At 35.7% G+C, this 22,231-nt stretch overlaps 1 protein-coding gene and 1 non-coding gene across 3 annotated transcripts; one reads left to right on the top strand and one right to left on the bottom strand.

The window, feature by feature from the left end:
- Positions 1-192: 192 nt before the first annotated feature.
- Positions 193-298, bottom strand: LOC121224797 (small nucleolar RNA R71). Its single transcript, XR_005922541.1, has one exon. It is a non-coding gene; the product is annotated as a small nucleolar RNA R71 (small nucleolar RNA).
- Positions 299-4,105: 3,807 nt separating this feature from the next.
- Positions 4,106-13,651, top strand: LOC107945728 (uncharacterized). 2 transcript variants are annotated; one of them, XM_016879828.2, is made up of 8 exons: positions 4,106-4,344; positions 4,574-9,778; positions 9,900-10,132; positions 10,217-10,361; positions 10,922-11,120; positions 11,203-11,532; positions 11,618-12,303; positions 12,568-13,651. In XM_016879828.2, the coding sequence occupies exons 2-8, from the start codon at positions 4,664-4,666 to the stop codon at positions 13,228-13,230; spliced, it is 7,371 nt and encodes a 2,456-aa protein (XP_016735317.1). In that variant the 5' UTR covers positions 4,106-4,344; positions 4,574-4,663; the 3' UTR covers positions 13,231-13,651. The 2 variants fall into 2 exon arrangements, with proteins under 2 accessions (XP_016735317.1, XP_016735316.1); XM_016879827.2 differs by having other exon boundaries at positions 4,195-4,344; positions 4,563-9,778.
- Positions 13,652-22,231: the final 8,580 nt, after the last annotated feature.

Raw genomic sequence — 22,231 nt, 5'->3', positions numbered from 1 at the left:
TCCTCCAGTTGTGTGACACTTTCAAGTACAACGGGATAACCAATGACATCATTCGTCTTCGGTTATTCCCTTTTTCCTTATGTGACAACGTCCCTAATTGGTTAAAATCATTAGAAGTAGATACCATAACCACGTGGGACAATCTTGCAAGAAAATTTATGCACAAACTTTTCCCCATAAGCTGAAGCATCCAGCTCAGACGTGATATCACAAATTTCAAGCAATTAAAAGGTGAAAAATTGTAGGAGGCTTGGGATCAATTTAAGTCACTATTGAGGAAGTGTCCCCATCATGGAATGGAAAAATTGCTCAAATTGAAAATATTCTACAATGGTTTGGATAGTAGTTTGAGGTCCAGATTGGGTGGTGCATTCGGAGGAGCCCTGATGAACCACACATATGAGCGAGCCTATCAGATAATTGACAACTTGGCGATGAACTCATATATGTGGCCCAACAAGAGGTTCATCTACAACCCAAAACCATCAACGACAAAAGCTACCCAAAAGGTTGATGCATACCAAAATAAATTTGGAAAAGTTGAATTGTTTGGAAGCAACAACTAAACCAACCATGACGGAGCCAACTCAAAGCCGTGGACAAAATTTGGAAAACCAACTGGATGAAGTGAATACGTGAGTAATAGGGGTGGAACTCCTTATTCGAAAGCGTACAATTTCATTGGAAGGATCACCCAAACCTAAGTTGGGGAGGTAACCAATGAGGTGGAAACTTAGTACAAAACCGAACAAATCCTCTATACCAACCTCCACACTTGCAACGATCTTAGGATAAATCCATGGGGAATGACCACACTGTATGTGGTCAATGACTATATCGAATAGTAGAAGAAATGCAATCAATGAAGACAGATATCTAACAGGTATAGTCTGAGTGTACCTTAACCCATAACACATTAACTGATCTAAAGGACCAAATGAGCCAGATGTAAACATCTGATTTACCATCTCATATGATTTAACTATACTAATTTATACATAGTACCAATTAGAGGAAAATGCGATAGTTTTCTAATACAAAATCGTTACCCAATATAATATATTTAATTAATAGTCTTCTTATCTTCATTCTCAATATGATATCTGTTACAATGTATATCCTTTTAAAACAAAATAATTTATTTGAGAATAACTAGAATATAGTGCATTAATTATTACTTTGTTTCTTCGAATAACAATGTAATAGTTTTTCTAGAGCCCTGAATTAATTTTGTACTATGAGTTAACATGTTCCATTACAACATTGAATATAGGGAAACAATATATTAGCTCTTTTGGAGCCTTAAATTAATTCTGTACCACTAAAGATTGGTTCATTCATTACCAAAAAAGAAAAATGTTTTTTTTTATCCTAATGATAGTATGCATTATTGTATTGTCTACGGGACATATGTTTTCCTTTCTTTTAAGGAATATTCATTAAATAATAAAAAATTCAAGTATATGATAGGTACATAACCAACAACTTTTCATAAATTGTTTCTCTTCTTTGAAGGGTTATATTGAGAACTCTTGTTCTATTATTTATCTCTATATTTTCACTTCTAGTGGTGAGAAGAATTATTATTAATAAGAAATCCAATGATTAAGTAATTAGTGCCACAATCCATAAAAAGGATGCAAGTCATACTTAGGGTGGGTTTGGATGGGCGATTGGGTGCGGTACGGTGCAGTGCGGTGCGTTTAGCTTACTTTTTTGTCTCACGCTACAGTATCGTTACAGTATCTAATCTCATCGCCACCGCTGTTTTTACACTAACAGCAGGTAAACACATTGCCCATCCAAACTCACCCTTAATGTTTAGGCATACTATAAGTAAACAACCAATGACCTTTCATACCATATCGACAACAAAATTTATCTTCACTCATTATAGGGTTTTCTTAGGAATTCTTATTCTATTCTTATTTATCTTCATTTTTCCACTTTTGGTGGTGAGAAGAATTAGTATGACAATTCCTCTTAAGATTATTATATAGCCACTTACTACATCCATGTCAAAGAGTACGTCTTTATATATTGCTACATTCACTTCAAGAACGGAGCAAATCTAATATGACGAGTTTTATGGTTTTTCATTTAATAGCTTCTTATTTAATAGTTCATTTGAAGCATAAAAAAATTAAAAAAGTTTTTTTCTAACAAATCCTCATCAATAATATTCTCCTCACATAATTTTAATTAAGAACTCAATATTTTAGAGTTATACTTACTCACAGTTTTAAAATATTACAACTTTAGGTGCATTCAACCGTAACGAGATTTAGATAGAATTATCATATTATGTTACTCATATATTTCTTTTAAAATATTTCACAACTCAAGTGGATCTTTTACAATCAAATATTTTGCTTTCAACCTTTTATGGGAATGATGACAAAAACTTATATTTGAGTTGAGAATCAATATATATTTAAACAAAAAACATTTGATAAGAAAATAATATGTAATCAAATATAAAGAAACATGATATTAATATATCCTACAAAAACTCATTCTTTTAAAATATTAATAAATAAGAAAATAGTATTCGACTTTTTTTTTCCAAATATTATACGACATTAGAAAATCTTTTGAAAATAATATATTACAAAGGATTATTGGTAAACTTTATAAACCCATCAATATTTAATAATCTAACTCACTAATTCAATTAGATTTAAAACAAATAAATAATAATCACAGTTATATCTCAATTAAAAAAAACATCCAAGCTCCTTATTAATCTAAAATTTGTCTAATAAGGGCTTATTTAGTAGTGCTTAAAAAATATTTTTGGCTTAAAAAGCACTTTTAGAAGAAAAGCTGTACTAAACAAGTTGTCTTTTATTTAAATTTTTTACTTTTCAAAAGCACTTTTGAGAAGGAGAAGTTAAAATTTTTAGTTTTTTCTCTTCCAAAAGCACTTTTGGTGTTTAATTATTTTTTTACCCCTCCAATAACATAGTACTTTCCCTTCTTTTTTTCTTGATGTTTAATTACAAATCTGTTAAAATTATTAATTAAAAATAAAAAAAGTATTTTTTAAAATAATTAATATCTAATTACAAATATTTAATGGATATATTTAAATATTTAAAATATAGTTTATATATTCTAATTAAATTTTATAAATAATTAATATTTATTACTTAAAAATATTTAAAATTTATATTTCATATATTAAAATATTAACAATAAGTTATAATAAATTTTTTTATATTCTTACTAAAATATAATTATATTAATTAATTTGAACATTATTTAAATGCATATTTATTACTTGATAATAACATGTTTAAAATGGACATTTTATTTCTCAAAATTACTTTTTGACAGCAATGTTAAGCAATCAAATATTAAACTAAACTTTTCAAAATTATTTCTCAAAAATACTTTTTAAAAGTACTCTTCAAAAATATTGCTAAATTAGCTATAAATTCAAAATTAAGAACCAAACTCAATGTTGAGATTAAATCTTTCAATATCCTTAATAATATAGAAATAAAACAAATTAATCATAGAATAAAAAAAATCTCAATATAAAACATTAAATAAATATTTCCTATAAATATCTGCATAACTTCAATATTTTCCCGATAATTTTGATTTTCTTTCTTCCATGCAAGAGGAAACTTAATTTATAAATATCTTGGTATATAACCTTAAAGATCTTAATAGAGCCAAGTGGTTGAAGTTAATTAAAATATTCTTTAAGGTGAATTTTATTTTTGTTCTTCAACCTCTCACATGAGATTAGAAAAAAATAATGAAGAAGAAATTGGGGGTGCACATCTTTTGGAGGTGGCGATTTTTTTTAAAAGAAAATTGGATAAAGCAAAAGAGAAATAAAATGAATAAGAATATCTATAATTCTTCCTAAGTTTATATTTATATAATATAAAAAATATAAAAAAATAAAATTTATTTCTAATGAATATTTATAATAGTAATAAATATATATATATTTAAAGAATAAAAAACAAGTAGATAGAATTACCATAGTCTATAACTCTTATCTCAAGGTAAAAAACAGAACTCTTACCAAACAACCAAAATTATAATCTAGGGTAAGAAGTACAAGCAGTGTTAAAAAAGAGAGAGAGTACATCTACAGTTCTAGACTTTCAAAGGGGCTAAAAACATGTAAAACCAAATAATTGGGGCAGAAAATATGAATAAACATATATAGAGGGGAGCAAAACAAATACACATTCGTTTTTTTTTTTCTTCTCTCTTCCTTTTTAACTCCTTTCTCATTTCTCCTATTCTAATTCTTCTCTCGCTCTCTGGTTTTGGAGTGCGCACGTTAGCCTCCATTGTCTCTATCCTACACACCCGGAGGTAAGTCCTAAACCTACGCTTCATTTTCTCCCCTCCCCTCCCCCGTTTTTTTTAATTAAAGTGAAATATAGAAATCAGCATTCAAAACCGAAACCCTAATTAGAAAGTAGAATAAAACTTTCGAGCCATTTCCCCCCTTCCCATTTCGTAGTTACAGTGAGATTGATCTGTTTTGTTATTCTTTTTTATTTTGTGTTTCTTATCATTATTTTAATTAGGGAATATTCAGGGAGGCGAAATCTAGGGTTAGGACTTTGATGCTTTGGCGGGGATCATCGGAATCCGTTAAACGGGTTAGCAGTTCGGGTCGGACCCTCCCATGGCAAATTCCGGTGGCGGGAATAAGTTTGTTTCAGTCAATCTGAACAAGTCTTATGGCCAACAACCATCTAAGCAGCACTACCATTCACATCATTCGGGTTCCTATGTCTCAAATCGCACACGAACTGGTGCTGGCAGTGGAGGAATGGTGGTTCTTTCGCGTCCTCGTAGCTCTCAAAAGACTGGGTCCAAGTTATCTGTTCCACCCCCCTTGAATTTACCATCCTTGCGAAAGGAACATGAGCGATTTGATTCGTTGGGATCCAGCGGTGTGCCTGCCAGTGGAGGCGTTTCCGTCACTGGGCCAAGGCCTGGTTCGTCCGGAATGGGATGGGCTAAACCCGGTTCAGTTGCTTGGCAGGAGAAAGAAGGGTTGGTTGGTGGTGATGATCACGTGAATGACAGGGTTGATCGTTTGAATGCTGATGATGGGATGACTAAGGCAAGTAGTGGTGTTTATATGCCGCCTTCTGTTAGGTCAGGGTCAACTTCCTCCACGTCTGCTTCAGCGATAGGTTTTCCGCCTTTGGATAAAGCTACAGTTTTGAAGAGAGAGGAATTTCCTTCATTGCAAGCAGCATTACCTGTTGTATCAGGGACTGAAAGGAAACAGACAGATGGTTTGAATCAGAAGCAGAAGCAGTTGGCGATGGCAGGGCAGGAGTTGTCTGATAAGCATGGGGACGGATCACAATCAATTTCAGTTATTGATATGCTTCCTCAATTGCAGTCGGGGAGAATTGCCGTTGACAATGGATTGAGTGAGAATGGTGGAGAAGCTCGTAGTACAAGTGGTTCTCGTTTATTAGAACAAGGCAGGAAGCAGGATGAGTACTTCCCGGGGCCACTTCCTTTGGTTAGTTTGAATCCAAGATCTGATTGGGCTGATGATGAGCGTGATACAGGTCATGTTTCGGACCACAGGATGGATCAGGGCTATTCGAACACTGAAGCGTACTGGGATAGAGATTTCAATATGCCAAGAGCTGGTGTACTTCCACATAAACCAGCTCATGGTCTTTTTGACAGGAGGGGACTGCATGACAATGATACTGGAAGAACACTTTCCAGTGAAGTCGCTAAATTGGACCCTTATGGCATGGATGCAAAACTACCAAGTAGAGAAGGGCGGGAAGGAAATGCATGGAGAGCATCTTCTCCTCTTCCTAAAGATGGAATTGGGTCTCAAGAGATTGCAAGAGACAGAAATAGTGTTGGCACAAGGCCTTCAAGTATGAACAGAGAAAAGGAAAATAAGTACATTTCATCACCTTTCCGGGACAATGCTCAGGGTGATAATGGAAGGAGGGATTTGAGTTATGGAAACGGAGGAAGACAAGCTTGGAACAATTCAGCAGATTCTTTTAGTAGTAGAGGGTCAGAGAGGAATACAAGGGAGCGTTATGGCAATGAACAATACAATAGACACAAAGGTGATGCTTTCCAGAACAGTTTTTTATCAAAACCATCTTTTCCTTTGGGTGGTAAAGCACTTCCTGTTAATGATCCTATACTAAATTTCAGTAGAGAAAAACGTCCTTTGTCCAAGAATGAAAAATCTTATCTAGAAGACCCATTGATGAAGGACTTTGGGGCTACGAGATTTGATGGATGGGATCCTTTTTCTGCAAACCTTGTCGGGGTTGTTAAGAGGAAGAAAGACACAGTTAAACAAACTGATTTTCATGACCCTGTCAGGGAATCATTTGAGGCTGAACTTGAGAGAGTGCAGAAAATGCAGGAACAAGAGAGGCAGCGAATTATTGAGGAACAGGAGAGAGCATTGGAGCAAGCTCGTAGAGAAGAAGAGGAGAGACTTCGGTTGGCAAGGGAACAAGAAGAGCAGCAGAGAAGGTTAGAAGAAGAGGCTAGGGAAGCTGCATGGAGAGCTGAACAAGAGAGGTTGGAAGCTTTGCAAAGGGCAGAAGAACAGAGAATAGCCAGAGAAGAGGAAAAACGCAGGATAGTTATGGAGGAGGAAAGAAGAAAACAGGCTGCTAAACAAAAACTCATTGAGTTGGAAGAAAGGATTGCCAAGAGGCAGGCTGAAGGAGTGAAGGGAGGTAATAATTTTTCTACCGGAGTGGATGAGAAATTACCAGGGATGGCCAAAGAAAGAGATGTATTGAAGGCAACAGGTGTTGGTGATTGGGAAAATGGTGAAAGGATGGTGGAAAGAATCACAACTTCAGCTTCCTCTGATTCTTCTGGTCTGAATAGATCCTTTGAGCTGACTTCCAGGCCTAACTTCTCTAATGCTTCTTCTTCATTCTCAGATAGAGATAAGCCCTATAATTCATGGAGGAGAGATGTATTTGAGTACGGAAACAGTTCAGCCTTCACCGGGCAGGAGACAGAGAATGGTCACCATAGCCCCAGGCAAGATGTATCTGCCGGAAGTAGGCCATATTCAAGGAAAGAGTTTCAGGGTGAACCTCCATACATGTCTTCCAGGCCTCACTATAGAGCAGGGGTTTCCGAAACTAGTTTAGATAATTTTGGTCAGCCAAAAGGTCAGAGGTGGAATGTTTCTGGGGCTGGTGTTGATCATTATGGTAGAAGTGCTGAGTTTGGATCTGAATATCATGAGAATCTTTCTGATAATTATGGTGATGTGACATGGGGGCAGCGATCTCGTGGTAATATTTATCCGCCTTACCCTGAAAGATTCTATCACAACCCTGAGGATGATGGGCTTTATTCCTTTGGGAGGTCAAGGTATTCTGTGAGGCAGCCTCGCGTTTTACCTCCTCCATCTTTGTCCCCAATGCAGAAATCCTCATATAGAGGTGAGAATGAGCATCCTGGTCCATCAACTTTTCTAGAAAATGAGATACAGTACAATCAGGCAACAAGATGTGGATCTAGCATGGAGAACGTTTATGATGATGGGCAGCAAGATGATCTTGGACATCATGGAATTATAGATAATCAGCGTTGTAATACTGATAATGAGGCTCAGAAATTGGATGGCAATGCCACAAGGTGTGACTCTCAGTCATCTCTGTCTGTTTCAAGCCCTCCTGATTCTCCAGTTCATCTATCTCATGATGATTTGGATGAATCTGGAGGTTCTACAGTGTTATCAGCTGAAGAGAATAAAGAGGTCAACTTGTCAAGGCCAGAAATAGAACCGCTAGTGTTACCTACTGAAGCTGGGAAACAGGATGTCCGGACTGCATCAAGTTCTATTTCTGCTGGTGATGATGAGGAATGGACTGTTGATAACAATGAACAGTTGCAGGAGCAAGAAGAATATGACGAGGATGAAGATGGATACCAGGAAGAAGATGAAGTGCATGAAGGAGATGACGGCAATATTGACCTGACTCGAGAGTTAGACGAATTGCATCTAGAGGATAAGGAGACCCCTGACATGATGGACAACTTGGTCTTAGGCTTCAATGAGGGGGTTGAGGTTGGCATGCCAAATGATGAATTTGAAAGAAGTTCAAGGAAGGACTCTTCGTATGCAATAAAACAGATTCCTATTGGCCCTCTTGAAGAAAATATATCTTTGGACGGTATGCATAGTGATACAAAAATCCTTCAGCCCATGGATGCTCCTTGTCACGAGGGTTTAGATAGTTCTTCTAGAATCTTTCAAGAAACTGAGAACGAAGTGCAGGATCTAGTTATTCAGCCTAATACCTCTCTGCAAGCAGCAGCAGCATCTAACCTCATTGATCATGTGGATGTTACTGGTGGCAGTGGTATGTCGACAGAGCATAATCTCCCCGACTCTGTCAACATGGCTTCTCATTCATCTTCTAGTCAGAGTAGCATGCCTACCACTTCTGTTCCTAATCACGCTGAAGTACCTGTTAAGCTCCAATTTGGACTGTTTTCAGGTCCTTCTTTAATACCATCTCCAGTTCCGGCCATACAAATTGGTTCCATACAGATGCCTCTTCATCTGCATCCTCCGGTTTGCCCCCCATCCCTCACCCAAATGCACCCAACACAGCCTCCTCTCTTTCAGTTTGGTCAGTTAAGGTATACATCTCCAATTTCCCAGGGAGTGCTGCCTTTGGCTCCTCAATCTGTGTCTTTTGTCCAGCCAAATGTTCGAGGTAACTTCTCCCTTAACTTGAACCCTGGAGTTCCTCTGCCTGTTCAGCCCAGTCAAGACACTTCTGGGCTTAATATGATGAAAAGTGAAGTTTCATCTCCTTTGGATAACCAGTCAGGGCTTCCAAGGTCCTTGGATTTATCACAAGGGAATGTGTTGAATGAGGGAAGTTCCACACCAGCCGGAGAAAGCAGAAAAAGTGTTGTGGCACAGCATGGTAATGTTGAGATATCAAATATTGGTGATAATGCAGCTAGGTCTGAGTCAGGTTTCTCTTCGGAAGACCAGGGGCACAAGAATTCTGTTCATAGAAACTTCAAAGCATTGTCAAATAAACACTCAGAAGGTGAACTTCAAACTGTTCTGACATCATCTCACTTAGCTGCAAAAGAGAAAGATTTAAGTGGATTAAGGGGCCAAACTTATGGTATTAGGGGAAAAAAGTATGTCTTTACGGTTAAAGGTTCTAACTCAAGATCAGCTTTTCTGGCTTCCGAGGCCTCTCACCAAGACTCTAGTGGATATCAAAGGAGGCCTCGACGAGCTCGAACAGAGTTTAGGATTAGGGAAAATTCTGAAAAGAAGCACTCTTCTGGAATGGTTTCTTCAGACCACCCTAATCAAGTGTTGCCAAACTCAAGTACCAATGGAAGGGGTACTGGATTTTCTGCAAGAAATAGGATGAGGAAAGTTGTGGTGAATAAGTCAAAACAGACAATTGAATTTGAATGCTCAAATTCAGCTCCAAGCAGTTCCCAGGAGATAGATTCTGGAAACAGGAATGAAAAGGGATTGGGAAAAGATTCTTTGATGAGGATTCAGAATATCCCACACTCTGGGAAAGGTAATCTTAAGAGGAATATTGAGGAAGATGTGGATGCTCCTCTGCAAAGCGGCATAGTGCGTGTTTATGAGCAGCCTGGAATAGAAGCAGCCGGTGATGAAGATGATTTCATTGAGGTCAGATCAAAGAGGCAAGTGCTGAATGACAGGCGTGAGCAGAGAGAAAAAGAAATCAAAGCTAAGTCTCGGGTTGCAAAGGTTGTAATGAACTTTGAACTGAACTCTTTTCTTCACTTGACAATAACATGTGTTTTTGCTTTGTTTTTTCTGGTCCAGTGCAATAAGACCATGGTTAATATCATTTATTCATTTCTGACAGCCACCAAGAAAACCTCGTTCAATCCCACAAAGCTCAAATAGAAATTCTGCTTCAGCAAGTGGAGTAATGAACAATGTTCGCTCTGATCTTGTTTCCACTGAAGGACGAAATCTGGCAAATAGTGAACTATCAGCTGCATTCAGTGCAACTATAGTATCCCAGCCCTTGGCTCCAATCGGTACTCCTGCGACTAAAACTGATGCACAGGCTGATATAAGAACGCAGGCAGTGAAGTATACACCTCTCTTAAAAATAATTAATGTACCTTCAAAAAAAAAATATTCATACAGATTGCTGACTCTGATGATTTTCTACAGGTCACTCCATACAAGCTCCCTTCAAGCCACCTCAGGTGGTGGACAAAGCCTGGTATCAGGATTGATGTTTGAGAGCAAGAATAAGATTTTTGACAATGTTCAGGCATCTTTGGGTTCGTGGGGTAATTCATGCATTAATCAAAAGGTATGCATAACTGCATTTACTGACTTGTTAACTACTACTAGTTTAACTTTGCCATTTGTTTCTAGTAGATCTGCAAGACTCATAGGTTCTGGTGCTTACCGGTTTTGCCCTTTTGTGCATCTTCACATTGGTTTCCACTGGTCCTTTTTTTTGCCACATTTTTACTTCTATCTAACAATGTAGCTTCTGGTGCCTTTGTTGTCTTTATCTTTGGAATCAGGTTGATTTACATACATGACACGTAAACATGCTCAGCTCTTACTTTAATTGGTTGCTTTCTTTCTCAGATTTTCTTCAACATGTTTAGCTTGGACTAGAGTTCAGTATGTATTGTGCTCTGATTTATCTTTTTGTACATGTTTAGCATTAATTTATATTCTGCATTCTAGATTGATCACGATTGAACTGTTTTAGGCTTGTTAATCTGAGTTTTATTTATTTATTTATGCTTTTAGTTTGAGTGTATTCTAAATTTCCGTACTTGTGGATGCTGGTTTCTTCTAATATGATTGGACAATAAATCTGTGCAAGTCTGAAACTGATTTGGTTAAATCTTATAGGTGATGACATTGACACAGACCCAACTTGATGATGCTATGAAGCCTGTTCAGTTCGATACTTGTGCTCCTGCTGGAGATAGCAATAGCTCAGTTACTGACCCCAGTATGCCATCATCATCCTTATTATTGAAGGACAAGTCCTCTTCTTCTGCTGCAAGTCCAATAAATTCTTTGCTTGCTGGGGAGAAAATACAATTTGGTTGGTTCATTCTTTCTGATATCATTTACATTCTTGGAATTACCATAGCCCTGTATCTGAAGGATCTCTTCGCTTTCTACAGGAGCAGTTACATCACCTACAGTTATTCCTCCTAGCAGCCGTGCTGTTTCACATGGGATTGGCCCTCCAGGTCCATCTAGATCAGAAATCCAAATCCCTCGCAATCTTTCTGCAGCCGAGAATGATTGCACCCTTTTCTTTGAAAAAGAAAAACACCCAGTTGAATCTTGTGTTCATATGGAAGACTGTGAAGCTGAAGCAGCTGCTTCAGCTGTTGCTGTTGCTGCCATAACTAGTGATGAGATTGTGGGGAATGGGATGAGTACTTGCATCGTTTCTGCTTCAGATAATAAAGGCTTTGGAGCTGCAGCTATTGATGTTATTAATACAGGTGGATCTGCAATCACTGTAGGATCCCTGTATGTTTTACTTGTGTGGAGGTTAACTTGTGTTGCCTTTTTCTCATTATTTTGCAGGTGATGGTGGTCAGAAGTTAGCAAGCCAATCAAAGGCTGAAGAGTCTCTCAGTGTTTCTCTTCCTGCAGATCTTTCTGTTGAGAACCCACCAATTTCTTTATGGCCGCCTTTACCTAGTCCACAGAATTCTTCAAGCCAGATAATTTCTCATTTTCCTGGATGCCCTCCTTCGCACTTCCCCTTCTATGACATGAATCCCATGATGGGGGGTCCAATCTTTGCCTTTGGACCACATGAGGAATCATCGTCTACCCAATCGCAGTCCCAGAAGAGTAGCACACCAGCTTCAGGTCCCTTAGGGACCTGGCAACAATGCCATTCTGGAGTAGATTCATTCTATGGTCCTCCAACGGGATTCACAGGCCATTTTATCACCCCACCTGGAAGTATCCCTGGGGTTCAAGGCCCACCACATATGGTTGTGTACAACCATTTTGCTCCATTCGGACAGTTTGGACTTAGTTTCATGGGAACCTACATCCCATCTGGAAAACAACCTGATTGGAAGCACAACCCTGCTTCCTCTGCAGTCGGTGAAGGTGATGTGAACAATTTGAATATGGCTACTTCGCAGGGTAATTCTAGCAACATACCTGCTCAAATGCAGCATCTTCCCCCTGGCCCTGGGTCACCTCTTCTGCCCATAGCATCTCCACTCGCTATGTTTGATGTTTCTCCTTTCCAGGTAAAAGTCTTCCAAATTTACTTGTTTATAGAATATTAAATTGTTTACTTGAAAGTGAGTACCTATATGGATGTTGTAGATGTAGTCATCAATGCTTTTAAACTGGATTTTATTGAGGTTTATTGCTGGATGATTAGAATTATTGTTATTGGATTATTTGACAGTTTCACTACCACCCCCGTGCCGTCTTTGCTTCTCCCTTTTTTGCTTTCCTCGGTTTTTCCTCTGATCTAACTAATGCTTATCTTGGAACTCTTCCTTCAGTCCACCCCAGATGTGTCTGTCCAAGCTCGTTGGTCTCCTGTTCCTGCTTCACCTATGCAGTCTGCTACACCATCAATCCAATTGCAGCAACAGGCAGAAGGTGTACTACATTCTCAGTTCAGCCAGTGGCCTCCTTTGGACCAGTCATTGACTAACAATAGGTTCCCAGAGTCCCGAACATCAACATCCTCTGACTGCTCTAGGAAATTTCCTGTGGCAACAGATGCAACCATAACCCAGTTGCCTGATGAACTAGGGTTGGTGGAACCATCTAGCTCCTCCACCATTCCTGCTGCTTCAGCAGCACAAGATGCTAAGAGCCCGTCCCTCATCAAAGTTGCTGATGCTGCCAAGAATGATGTCCTAAATAATGATGGTATTAAAAGTAGTGGGCATAGCACAAATTCTGCGTTGAAGTCTGTTCAGTCTTCTTCCCAGCAAAAGAATATATCTTCTCAGCATTACGGGAACTCTTCCTGGTATAATCATCCGAGAGGGAATGCAATCTCGCAAAAGAATGGGTCAGGTGAATGGACCCATCGTAGAATGGGTTTCCAAGTAAGCAACCAATCGATGGGTGGAGACAAGAACTTTCCCACTTCAAAGATGAAGCAAATTTATGTGGCTAAACAGACCAATAATGGCACGTCAACATCGTCATGATGATAGGAAAATAAAGCTTCTCGGACTTGATAGGGAAGCATTTCTTTTCACCAAATGCAAAATTTTTGTTGTATCGCTTGTACTGGTGAGTGGTTTTGGAACTTTATATATCCGCTGGTTTTTTCTGATTGGAGTTTGCACAAGTGGTGTTGGTGAATAGCAGTTTTGGTATTGGTTTTTGGGTTACTATGTAGGAAGAAATGGGGTGTAGTTGGGGGTTCAGTTGGGCCTTTGCTAGAAGACTATGCAGTGGTTTTTGTGTGAAGGAGCTGGATGAACCCCGTCACTCTTTTATGTTCCACTTTGTTATGGTGCGTAAATGTCTTTGGGATTTGATCATTTATTATGAAGGATCCAGCTGATATATTTTTTTTATCTTACTAATGATATAAAAAATTAAATATAATATGGGCCTTGGGTATATGACGTCTATGAATTCCCCATTTGGAGGGTAAGTTCAATGTTAGATACATGTTTCTTATGCCTCATAATCAAAGCTGCCCTTTGTAGTCTTAGGGACTACATCATACACGCTTTGCGATATAAGAGTTCCATTTCATTGTAACACGACTCTTGCACGATTTAATTGCTAACAATTTTTTTAAAAGTTCATTATAATAATTATCTTGTTATTATTATATTAAAATATGTTGAAATAATATCAAATTTTGCAAAAGAATTTGTGAAATAAGCCTTCCGTATCTTTATTTTACAAAACTAGAATTGGATGAACAAATCAAATTATAAAGATTATTAGAAATCATTACTTAAAAGTAGTTATTAACTCAAACTCATGGAGATTCTAGTGGTTCTTCCAACGAAGACAATAAGGGTACGACTTGTCAAAATGAGAAAGTGGATTCAGATGTGGTGATAGAGGTGGAATTGGATCCGGATCCATTGCTATCATGGAAGGAGAGGCTGTTAGGGAAACGCTCTCGAGACTTAGAAGGAAGATTGGTGGGTCAAACATCGATGAAGATGATGACTTTGCCTTTGTGGAAGGAGACGTCATGAGATCCTTTGTCAATGGTATTCCATTAATCAAGTTCTCGGAGAGAATCAATTAGTTGTTAATCAAGGATATGACCTACACTATTGTGATCAAACTATTAGGCAGGAGTATTAGGTATGCTATGCTCCAAAACAAAATCTATGCACTATGGAAGCCTAGTCAACCCTTTAACCTGATATTGTGAATGGCTATTTTTTGGCCAAATTTCAAAATTCGGAAGATTATGAACGAGTCATCTGCCAAGGCCCTTGGATCATTTTTTGGTCAATATTTGATAGTTTAGCTATGGTCCATTGAATTTGACCTAGCACAACCTTTTCCTAGTGTGGTTATATCTTGGATTAGATTCCTAAAACTACCGGGCTACATGTATAAAAAGAACATTTTATGGAATGGGGTTCCAACTCCAAAGTTTTAGCCTCTAAGAGGTGTTTGACAAGGCTGCATATTATCCCCATGTTTGTTTGTGCTTTGTACGGAATGGTTAGGACATGACATTCAGTCGATGGTTCCTAGAGAAAAATGGAATCCTATTAGATTATCTCGATCAGGACCTGATTTATCTCATTTATTCTTTGCTGATGACTTTGTTATCTTCTCTAAGGCAGACTTGAAGCATGCTATGGTTCTCAAGGAAATTCTTAATGATTTTTTGTTATCTCAGGCCATCAGGTTAATGCTAAAAAAACTATTATGTTTTTCTCTAGAGGACTAGAAGATAAACTTAGTGATAAATTGAGTAACTTGCGTGGTTTTCAAAAGGTACACAATCTTGGCACCTACTTAGGCATGCCGTTATTTCATGACAGAGTTATCCGTTCTACTTTGAGGTTTGTGGTGGAGAAGGTACGAAGAAAATTGAATAATTGGGACGCTAAACAGCTTCCGATGGTAGATAGAGTCACCCTAGCTCAAACTGTCCTTCTTTCTATCCCTAATTACTTTATGCTATTTATGCGAATTCTAAAGGGGTCTGTGACGAAATTGAATGTTTGGTATGATAGTTCATATGGGGTTCTTCTAACAGGACGATGAAGATGTCCTTGGTTGATTAGGATTCTATTTGCCAACCCCGTTCTTGTGGTGGACTCAGATTTTGACATTTAGAGGATCAAAATTCCTCTTTCTTATTAAAGCTGGGATTTAATCTTGTTTCAAAAGATGATGCCTTATGGGTTCGAGTTCGAGAAAAGTACAAGATGAAGGAAAAGGTGCTTGATAGTATAGTGCAATGAAATTGCTCAGATGTTTGGAGAGCCCTTGCTAAGATATGACCTCTTTTGCGAGAAAACTTATGTTGGTTTGTGGGGACTGGGAATTCCATCAGATGTGGGAAGGATCCTTAGATTCCTAATGTAGGTCCTTTGATTAATTATGTACCTTCCTATAACAATCTTGTGTTAGACTGCTTGCTGTGTGACATGGTTTCTAGTGATGGGGCATAGAATTTGGACTTGTTAAGGGTCTGGTTGTTGGAGGATATTGTTAAAAGAATTGTTAGCATCCCTCATTCGCATCCTTCAGAAGGGAAAGATAGAAATCACTGGATTGGCACCTCTACTAGGTCATTTTCGGTGAAAAGTGTGTATAGGTGGCACTTTAAGGATGGACAGTGAAAGGTTGCTTAGAAGTTTCTAGGGCCTCAACTCGTTTGATTATTCTCATAGTTAGTCTTCAAGGAATGCCTTCTAACGAATATGGAACGGGTAAGGTTGGGTATTGGCCAAAGTGGTTTGTGTTTGGTTTATGGGCATTGTGACACCCCTAACCTATATCCGTCGCTGAACTAGGGTTATTAGGTATTACCGGACATAACATAACTTAGAATAATTACAAATTAAAATTTTTTTTTAAACATAACCAACTACATAGTCTATCAGAACAAACCTCATAACTCATTAAATAAAAATTTTCTTTTCATTTATGCACCATAGCCGAACACATAATAAAACCAAACAAATTATAAGCTCAACAATTTAAATTTTTATGCAGATAATATGCCATGACCAAATTATTATAGTTCTAACATTATGAGCACATGATTAAATCTAATATTACATACAACTTCCATACACCTGTACTATTATTCATAAATACTAAACTCAAATCAACCTATGTATAAATCATCATATCATAGCCAATTAGATTATATATATATATATATATATGTCATTTTTATCAAATCCAACTTATACCCAATCAACTTAATCTCATTCAATACATACACATTCAACATGTATTTTACCTTAAAATCAAGTCAACCACCCTAACATCACATGTTATATCCGTAATCCAAATAATTAAGCTGAACATACAATTTACTTAATCATCTCCATCCAATATGTCAAAAACAATAAAACCAAATATAACATATTAACAATCATACCATAGCCGAATATATGTCATACCAAAATCCAACAAACCATGCACAAAATAACATGAACATATACTACATCTTAGACCATTAAAGCATATTCATTAATACCAAATTCAAACCAAAAAAGATAAGCCATTTTCACATGGCTATTAATTACACCTATATACATTGGTTCCAAAATCAACATTTCAACTACGCTATACATGCCATTTATTCGAAAACGACTTGGTAAAGTACCAAATTATGGACGATAGTGTGACAAGCTTCACAGACGATCCTCGAACATGTAGCGATCACCAAAATCTATACATCAAAACAATTATCCAACACATTGTAAGCTAATTTAGCTTAGTAAGTTACAAGCAAATAAACTCTACAATTTAACTTGATATCTCGAATAATATTTAACCATTTCATACTACTAAATCATCTTACCTTTACCTTACCATATCATAAGATAATTATTAACTTAATACTATGATTTAACTAAAATCAATATAATTACTCAACCATAAGCATTTCTTCAAATTTAAATACAATGCCAAATACATTATGCATTTCATCATCATGTAATATAAAGAATCATCTTATATATATATGATTCCAAATATAATCACCACATAGGTTTAATACTTACAAAGCTCAACCTTGAATACCACCATAACGATTATTACTCAAGAACTCCAAGTATTTACTCATTTTACTAATCATGATTTCTCAATAAGTCAAATACTCAATGCTAATAGTTATTCGAAAATATTTAATAAGTTTGTACACTTAGTGCTAATCTCATTATCATAAATTTTTATACCCGCACACTTAGTGTCGAAAGTCAACAACTCAATACATCTATTTCAATAATTTTATCACTACATGTATATATATATACCATTCAATTCAGCATAATTACATAGATACTAAGATGATTTAAAACGATACAAAATATATGCTTAATAACTTACCTCGAATGTCGTCGAATAATAGATCGGCTACTCAACTACTTTCGAGTTCCCCCGATCTAAATCCGATTTCTTGGTTTCTCGATTTAAACATATTCAAATAAATCTCATTTAAACATATTTTCATTCAATTTAGCTATACATCATTGGAAGATAAAGCATATTCCAAGGGAGAAAAACCAAGCTGCGGATCGTATTGCAAAGATGGTTACAATAAAGAGTACTGATATACAAGTCTTCGAAGACACTCCTGAAGAGTTATTACTAGTTCTTGAGATTGATAGAATAGCAAATTTCAATTATGCTAGTTTAATATAGTTAGTTTGTTCATTCACAAAAAAAAAAAAGTTATTCTAAACTAGATCAGTTAATCAAGAAATTTTAGTTTAATTACTTAACTTTTAAAAATCCATAATTTGGCCATTAAATTTTACGTATATTAGTATTTGATCTCCATAATTAGTGGTTCATTGTCAATATGGCTTTTATACTGATCGAACTGTCAATATTTTTTAATTTCCCTAGAATAATCTTTTGATTGCTTTTATTTATTTATTTATTTTAAAATATGTTGGGTTAGTACTTAAATAAGCATTCACCTTTTTATAAAATTAAGAAATAAAGTTCTGCTATTTTGTTCTACGAAATCGAGGTTTTATTTTAAACTTTACTTTATTGTAATTATTTCTTTTAAATTTGAAAATTTTAATAAATAAAATTATCAAAAGTATTAAAATTGTTTACTTATATATAATATCCATTTCTTTTAAATAAATTTAATTACTTATTAGAAATCATATCAATCAATGAAGAAATTCAAACAAAAATATGAAAATATTGTAAAGTTAATATAAAATATTAATCATTTCACAAATATTAGTCATCAAATTGTAATTTTTTTTACATTTATATGATGTAAATAAAAATTTGGATATGGTCACTTTAAAATTACTTTATTTATATTTTCATCAGTTTAAAATTATTTTTGTCAAAAATACAGCATTACAGTTAGTAAGTATTTCCGTTTTTATCACTATTTTGTTGAAAACCAAACAGAAAGCTACCTACGATGCCATATATTAAAAATAAACATTGAAATAAAAGATTACACATAGGAAAAAATAAGTTTAGAATGGCCGAATAATGATGTTTCAGTTAAAGAAAAAGAAAACATTAAAAAACAAAAAAGAAGTGGGTAAAAACATCGAGATAACTTTTTTAGGGAAAATTTGGGTGATTTAGAGCCCTAAACCATTGGAATTGTTTGTTAATAGCGAAAATTTTTGAATGAAATTTATTATTTGAGACAAAACGAAGAAAGATCAGTCTTAAAAATCGTTAATTGAGTGAAATAAAATTATTTATAAATGGTAGAAAGCTACGAAGAGGAAGTATTAATTATATATGATAAGTGTGAAATTTATAAGTTTTAGCATTAAATTTTTTGTTAAAGTGGTATGAGTTTTGTAAGAATAATTTAGGTATGGTTGGGTTTAGGGTTTAACATTTGTAGAGTTGAAACTGATGAAAATTTGGTTTGAATGTTTGTATTATTTGGGTTTTCATGTTTGGGGATATTGCGGATGAAACATAAACCCTAAATAGCCATTAAATTGGATGGGAAGTTGGTCCCCATAAAGTATAAACTCAAGGGTCATGGTCTGCCTTGAGATCAGGAATATTGTTGTCGTAGGATGGCTGGAGCTATCGACTACTTCATTGAGTTGGACCAATTAATTATTGAATTTATACGTTACCCCCCAAGACACAGTACTACGTAGAGCTTTACAGTTTTTTATTCTTTTTGCTTATAGTTTTTGATAGGGGTGAATAAAATTTAATTCGAATTTTAAGTTAATGGAATCGAGTTGAATTTTATCATTCGAGTAATTCAAATAATTTGAATAACAGATTTGTGTAAATATCCTTTTACTCCCTTTTAGCTTTGAAAATAAGTAAATTGGTCACTCTCAAAACAAAATAATTCAAAATAATTTTTAAAATTTAAAATTTTATATTTAAAAAAAGTATACAAATTTTAAAAATTCTAAAAAATATATAAAAAAGTTAAGATTTTAAAGATTTTCTAAAATAATAATTTTAGGACCTAATTAATGATTCAAATTTATCAAGAATCTTTTTTTTTTCTTTGATTTGTTTTTCAAATATATATGATTTCAAAATTATGTGTTCTAACATGAAATTAGTTATACAGTAACAATATTTTTATTTGACATGTTTAAAATTTTTTTTAATTTAACTCGAATAATTTCACTTGATTCGACTCGAATTTCATTTCACTCAATTCAATCTGAAAAAAATTTCAAATTGAGTTAGGATGATAAAATAGGACTCATGAACTCGATTAACTCTAAATTTTCACTCGATTCGATCAAACGCTGACCCTAAATCTTAAAAATTCTGCTCTTTATTCATTACGAGTTAGTATATAATATATAATATTAACTCAAGGCCTTTTGTTGGTATTTTAATAGTCAGGGTGTGCGAATAAATTGAGAAATTTAAGATTCTTTTTAAGTGCAAGTTAATATAAGATTTTGCTTACTATAATGTGTAATTATGAGCTGACATTGGTATATTCTTTTAACAGAATCAAAATCGAAGTACTTCACCATTGTAATGCATCATGGTGGCTACCTATTTTAGTCACCAACTTTGAAATACAGTGGAAAAAAGGTAGTCTACTTTGATAACTGTCATATGGAAGGAATGTCTATGCTTGAAATAAATGACATGGTTAGTGAAATAGGACTGAAATATGATGAGGTAGATCTTTTTTGGCAAGATTCAAGGGGTATATTAAAGCGTTAGGCCTTTGAAAACTGATGATGACGCAATGAATATGGTTGCATTACTTCCTAGGACATTACATGCATGTTTATGTCGAGGAGAATTAATGAAACATTTGGTACCCAACCAGAGATAGTAGGAAATGAAAGTAGGGAATATAGGGCACCATTGCTATCAGAGTCTGATTTTGAAGATTCAACTTACAATGCTTCTGAAATAGATTTTGAGTCTGACTTTTGTGATAGTGACAATGACATGGGTCGTGCTGATGAGGATGTTTTTAATGCAAATGTTGTTGAGGGAGTGAATTAGACCTAATGGGTCTTGGGTTTAATGGTGTGATGGTTGAGAGGGACCCTGAAAGTGGGAACTCTGAGTCATTGCACAGTGTGCGTTCTTCTGACTCAGAGGGCGATAGGTTCCCTGAATTCAACAAAAGGACAGATATGAGGAATCTTGAGTTGCAGGTTGGGATGATCTTTGCTAATAGGGAGATTCTAAAGGAAGCAATTAAGCAATATGATAGGTTGAACCGGTATGACGTAAAGCTTGAGAGGAATGATAGGCAAAGGGTGAAGGCTGTTTGTAGGCAAGGTTGTAGTTGGATCTTGTGGGGTTCTAAGATGAATATTACCCATCAGATCATACATGGCAGATCAAGACTTTGAATAATCAACATTCTTGTTTGAAAGACAATAAGAATAGGAATATTACTGCAAAATGGTTACCAGTGCACTATCCAGAGAAGTTTCAAGTTGACCCTACATACACCATTTGTAGTTTACAACAGGATGTTACGAGAGATTTCCTCATTCATGTCACCCATACCAAATGTGCTAGGGCAAAGAATAGGGAACTTGAAATGGTTCTGGGTAATCATAATAGACAATATGGGTTTATATATGACTACCTTGGTGAACTTAGAGCCAACAACCCTAGGACCATTACCATTTGTAAGTCGAATGAGAGGTTATCCCAGAGAATGTATATTTGTCTCGGTCAATGTAAGGAAGGGTTTAATGCAGGGTGTAGGCCAATTATCAGCCTTGATGGTTGTTTCTTGAAAGGATATTATGGAGGACATTTACTGTCTACAGTTGGGATAGATGAAACAAATGATTGCATCTATCTCATTGCTTATGCAGCAGTAGAGAATGAGAATCAGTCTTCTTGGTTCTGGTTCCTTGCACTTTTGGCAGCTGAACTGGACATTCAGAATAGCCATCATTAGATATTTATGTCTGATAGACAAAAGGTAAGTTTCAAGCTGTATTTGTATATTTTGTTTTACAAGTTTTCGCAATCACTAACTTATATATTTTGTATAGGGTTTGGTGGAGTCCATAGCTGAATTGTTCCCTAATGCAGAGCACAAAACATGTCTCAGACACTTATTTACCAACTTCAAGGCCAACCACAAGGGAAAGGCTTTGAAAGATACACTGTGGAAAGTTGCCAGAGCAACTTATGCCAGAGATTTTGATCAAGCGGTGGCTGACTTGAAGAATTTGTCAGTCCCTGCACACCAATGGTTGGAAGGGAAAGACCGTAGACAGTGGTCAAAATCCCATTTCTCCTCAAGAGCCAAATCTGATATGTTACTTAATATATAACCCGTCAGATTGTTTTAATAAGGTATCAAAGTGTTTCATCAATTAACTTGATTGCAAAAATTATGCAAAGGATAGCTAAAAACCAAGAAGAAGCTCAGAAAGTTAGTGGGACATAGTGTCCAAAGATTCAGAAGAAATTTTCTTATATGAATGATAAGGATTCCTTACTTTTGGCTTTTATATTATTCCCTCCTATATTTCTTTTTCAATTTATAAATTTCATAAA

The sequence above is a fragment of the Gossypium hirsutum genome, chromosome D12 (genome assembly GCF_007990345.1).
Source record: "Gossypium hirsutum isolate 1008001.06 chromosome D12, Gossypium_hirsutum_v2.1, whole genome shotgun sequence".
NCBI classification, from domain to species: domain Eukaryota; kingdom Viridiplantae; phylum Streptophyta; class Magnoliopsida; order Malvales; family Malvaceae; genus Gossypium; species Gossypium hirsutum.
The sequence above is the reverse complement of the archived record's forward strand: the minus strand, read 5'-3'. Positions and strand labels throughout refer to the sequence as shown.